This window comes from Drosophila albomicans, unplaced genomic scaffold, assembly GCF_009650485.2.
Source record: "Drosophila albomicans strain 15112-1751.03 unplaced genomic scaffold, ASM965048v2 utg000333l_pilon, whole genome shotgun sequence".
Lineage (NCBI taxonomy): Eukaryota > Metazoa > Arthropoda > Insecta > Diptera > Drosophilidae > Drosophila > Drosophila albomicans.
The window spans coordinates 15,257-18,651 of NW_026263615.1; the positions used below are offsets into that span (position 1 = coordinate 15,257).

At 42.0% G+C, this 3,395-nt stretch overlaps 1 protein-coding gene across 1 annotated transcript; it reads left to right on the plus strand.

Moving 5' to 3' along the window:
* Window positions 1–508: 508 nt before the first annotated feature.
* Window positions 509–3,072, plus strand: LOC117577322 (uncharacterized). The gene has a single exon (XM_034262285.2). It carries the CDS (start codon window positions 652–654, stop codon window positions 3,070–3,072), a length of 2,421 nt encoding a protein of 806 aa, XP_034118176.1. The 5' UTR covers window positions 509–651.
* The last annotated feature ends 323 nt before the right edge of the window (window positions 3,073–3,395 follow it).

The window sequence follows — 3,395 nt, forward strand, 5'->3', positions numbered from 1 at the left end:
AGTAAGTTTTAATATAAGTTTAAGTATAATATAAGTTTAAGCTAATTGATTATTGATAATTTTAACACTGCTGAGCACTACAACACGCACGGCTGTTCTGCTTTTCTGCTGATCACGGTTCTGCTCGTACTACTGCTGTTCTCGTACTGCTTGTTCCTTCTGTCGACTCCGATTTCTGCTCACGTCGGCTACTCGATAATTTTACGTCGACCAATCGATATCTGCTCACACCGATATATCGATGTCCGATCACACCGACTCATCGCCCTTTCCATCTTACATACATGTGAAGTATGGCACTACTGGTTGCTGGCAACGAGTGGCAACGCGAGCTTAGTGAAAGGATACGGCAGCACTGATCATGAAAGCGAGATCGACGAGAAGTTAGTTGGTGTGTCTGCGTTGATAGGAACAGTTGTCCTCAAATCGTGTTGAACATTATTCTGTTTAATTTATCATTACTTCATTACTTTTATATTTTCTATCAATAAATTACTCTACTTTGTTACATTTGGGGGCTCAACCGTCTGAAGTTCGGTATTGTAAAACAGAATTAATTGTGTTGAAACGGCGTTGAAAACCAAATCGAGTGTACATAACATATTGTCGAGTCGCGATGAATGTGTGTGTGCATGTGTGTGCATGTGAACAATGAAAAAAACAGCTGCAATAGAAAAAGCTAAAGTTGAAAGAGGACAGAAATATACGCTGCGAAGCAGAGAGACAGTGAAGACAGAAGAAGTGAAAATCAAATCGGTGGAACTTGCGAGAAATAGCGCAACAAACAGAGTGAAGAAAGAAGAAGAAAAAAAAGAATTATTGGAAGTTGCAAGCAATAGCACAAAGGAACAAAGTGAAATTGAACTGGCGAAAATGGAGCAGATGATTGAGCAAAATCAAGTGAATTTGCAACAAATAATTCAATTATTAAACTTAAAAATTCAAGCCGATGAAATAGACCGGCAAGAGCCAAAAGTGTCGGTAGAAGGGTTTTCTAAAGTTGTGCCAGATTTTGATGGAGAGTCAGTGCCAGTGGAATATTGGTTTAATAATTTCGAGCTAAACGCAGACGCATACGGGTTAAACGAAAAGCAAAAATACGTAAATGCGCGATCGAAAATGACAAAAACGGCTCAGTTGTTCCTTGAATCTGTATTTGTATGTAGTTACGGAGAACTAAAAAGCAAGCTGTTAAATGAGTTCAAAAGAGAATATGAAAGTGCAGAGATACATACAAAACTCAACGAAAGAAAGAAACAAGATGTTGAAAGTTTCCAAGAATATGTGCTGCAGATGAGAAAAATTGCTGCCTTGGGTAACGTCGAAACAAAGTCAATTATTCGCTACATAGTAAATGGCTTAAATATTGCAAAAGAGTTTAAATATAACATGTACGGCTGCAAGACTTTTGAGGAACTAAAAGAAAAATACTGTGACTATGAGTGTGTAAAAGATGTTGAAAACCAAAAAGACGATAATAAAGAAAGAAAGCGTAACCAGAACAGCGACAACTCTAAAAACCAATCTCGTTGCTTTAATTGTGGTTCAGTCGATCATATGCGTAAAGACTGCGTAGCTAAAACGAAGTGCTTCAAGTGTCAAGAAGATGGACACATTTCGTTAAATTGTCCTAACACTGTAAAAGCCGTTCAAGTTGTTAAAGCAGATAAGCGACTAAAAATTATAAAACTAAACAACGTTGAGGTATCATGCCTGGTTGATACAGGAGCCGATGTGTCTATAGTGAAGTTCTCAGTTTATAAACGATTGCCTGCAGTGGAGCTCAATAAATGTACATCTGTTCTGCGTGGTATGGGAAAAGTCAGTACAATTCCGTTGGGCGAATTCGAAGGAGTCGTAACAGTGGACGATGTTCAGTCGCTTCAAAAGTTCATTGTGGTACCAGACAACAAGATTGAATTTGATGCACTGGTTGGATATGATTTTGTGTCAAAGTTTCATTTTGCCCTGAATGAAAATGGATTCAACTTTTCGTCGTCGTCAGCTCAGGAGGATCACGCTGACCTTAATCAGATGAGTATTTATAATATCGTTGAAACAAAAGTTGATAAAAATGCTCCCCCGCAGTACAAACCGAGCATTGAGTCGCTGAAGCAGCGGAGCAGCGTACGTGGCGATGCGAGCAGCAAGGAACGCTTGCAGCTGGAGCGTGAGCTGCAGGAGGCGCGTCAACAGCTTCAAACGAGTATTGCGACCATGAGCGAAGCACAAAGGCGTGAGCAAAAGTTGCAGAAAGACCTAGCCAAGTTGCAACTGGAACAGCAGCAACAGAGCAGCGACAACAAGGTGGCCATGAAGGAGCTGCAAGAGCGACTAGAGATCACAAACACCGAGCTGCAGCACAAGGAGCAGTTGGCACGAGAAGATGAACAAAAGATCGCCGACTTGAAGACGCTAGTCGAGACCATTCGGGTGGCCAATGCCAATTTATCGGCCAAAAATGCGGAGCTTTCGACAGTGCTGGAAGTGTTGCAGGCAGAGAAGAACGAAATGATGCAAAGCTTTGAGTTGTTCGAGATGGAGGCGGACATGAATGCCGGAAGACTTGTTGAGAAGCTGCACGGCATGAAGCAGGAGCTGGAGCAATCGCACAGCGCACTTAAGTTGCAGAAGAGCAGCAACAAGCAGTTGCAGGAGCAACTGCAGGAGGTGCAACAAACCGATCAGAATTTGCAAGGCACCGCTGTCGAGGTAGCTGAGCAACTGCGTCAGCTGAATCAGTCGATTGGTGAATTGCAGAAAACTGTGCATCAAATGCAGTACGACGAAAAGCGAAAACAGGTGTATGACTATAAAGAAGGTGACTTAGTTGCTGTGAAGCGAACACAATTCCTTGCTGGGAGGAAATTGCACAATAATTACCTTGGTCCATATGAGGTAATAGAAGTGAAACGCAATGGGTGTTTTGAAGTCAGAAAAGCTGCACAGATCGAGGGGCCCAATATTACTATCACAAGTTCTGACAATATGAAGCTGTGGCAGTACGTCGGGTACAACGATGATTGTTTGTCGTCTGGGACAGACGATGCTTATCAGGATGGCCGAATGTGAAGTATGGCACTACTGGTTGCTGGCAACGAGTGGCAACGCGAGCTTAGTGAAAGGATACGGCAGCACTGATCATGAAAGCGAGATCGACGAGAAGTTAGTTGGTGTGTCTGCGTTGATAGGAACAGTTGTCCTCAAATCGTGTTGAACATTATTCTGTTTAATTTATCATTACTTCATTACTTTTATATTTTCTATCAATAAATTTCTCTACTTTGTTACATACATACACATATACATGTGTATATATGGGAGAGAGGGGGCAGCAGCGGTAGTAGTAGGAATGAGGTGGCAAACGTATGATCGGCGCGCGACCGTTAAGAGAA

Coding starts and splice junctions, on each gene's coding strand:
- LOC117577322 (XM_034262285.2), top strand. CDS start 652: ATGAAAAAAACAGCTGCAATAGAAAAAGCTAAAGTTGAAAGAGGACAG.